The sequence below is a fragment of the Arachis ipaensis genome, chromosome B01 (genome assembly GCF_000816755.2).
Source record: "Arachis ipaensis cultivar K30076 chromosome B01, Araip1.1, whole genome shotgun sequence".
NCBI lineage: Eukaryota > Viridiplantae > Streptophyta > Magnoliopsida > Fabales > Fabaceae > Arachis > Arachis ipaensis.
Genome location: NC_029785.2, coordinates 132,119,516 through 132,120,677, shown reverse-complemented (window position 1 = coordinate 132,120,677; position 1,162 = coordinate 132,119,516). Strand labels below are relative to the sequence as shown.

Genomic DNA, 1,162 nt, shown 5'->3' with positions numbered 1-1,162 from the left:
ATAGTAATTATTAAAAATTATATTTGATCAAATTAATAATGTTGTTTGGTTTGATCAGGTGGTCTAAAATTGCACAATATTTGCCTGGAAGAACTGACAACGAGATCAAGAATTATTGGAGAACTCGTGTTCAAAAACATGCCAAACAACTCAAATGTGACGTGAATAGCAAGCAATTTAAGGACGCCATGCGCTACCTTTGGATGCCACGGCTGGTTGAACGCATTCAAGCAGCCGCGGCCGCCTCCACCACCACAACTACAGTCGTAGCGCCAACCAACACCAGTATTAATAATAATAATAATAATGCATACACTTACAACAACAACAACCTCAATAACAATTTTGAGGTTCACAATGGGAAAATGATGCTAACTACTACTCCTCCTCCTTCGGTTATGGCCAATAATGATTTTGTGGGTTCACAAATTACCACACAAAGTTACAACACTCCGGAGAATAGTAGCACAGCAGCATCATCAGACTCGTTTGGGACTCCAATCTCGGATTTTAATGATTATTATAATAGTAACAACATTAATAATCTAGGAGATAATAATTTCTACCAAGCTTCTCAAACATTGTTCTCTCATGAACAAGGAATGGATCTTCAAAGCATGATGATGGTGGAGTCAAACACACCCTGGATGCAAAGTGGGGATACATCGGACAATTTTTGGAATGTTGAGAACATGTTGTTTTTGGAGCAACAACTCATGAATGACAACATGTGAAAAACATCATAGGAATTGAACAAGATTATTATGGGCCTGGGGAAATTTTATTTTATTTTATTTATTTCAAGAAAAAGACAAGAAAACAAGGGCTGCTAGCTGTTGTGGAATATAGAGTCGGAGAGATGAAAAGTTTAGAAGTTAGAAATAAAATAAATTCATCATATACACATAGAATCTATGATAGACAGTAGAGATTTTATTTAAATTGTGGATTATTATAAGGATTATGGAACTGTGAATTACTTTTCTTTTTTGGGTTTCTTTATTTTAGTGGGGGTGGAATTAAATACTTGTAATTTAATTTAATTTGAACTTATTTTATAATGAATATGATTTCATTCTTTGAAATATTATTATCAGCTTGTTTGTTCTGTTTAATTATTTCATCCTAATTCCCTAGCTAGGTTGATTTATTAGTGACTAGT

The 1,162-nt window shown here is 33.9% G+C and overlaps 1 protein-coding gene across 1 annotated transcript in view; it reads left to right on the top strand.

Moving 5' to 3' along the window:
• The window catches only part of LOC107620197 (transcription factor MYB108-like), a 2,678-nt gene extending 1,733 nt beyond the window's left edge, over window positions 1-945 (top strand). Inside the window, exon 3 of the mRNA XM_016322398.2 lies at window positions 59-945. Within this exon, the coding sequence (XP_016177884.1) occupies window positions 59-734 (676 nt within the window). The 3' untranslated portion in view covers window positions 735-945. The remainder of the gene's footprint in view (window positions 1-58) is intronic.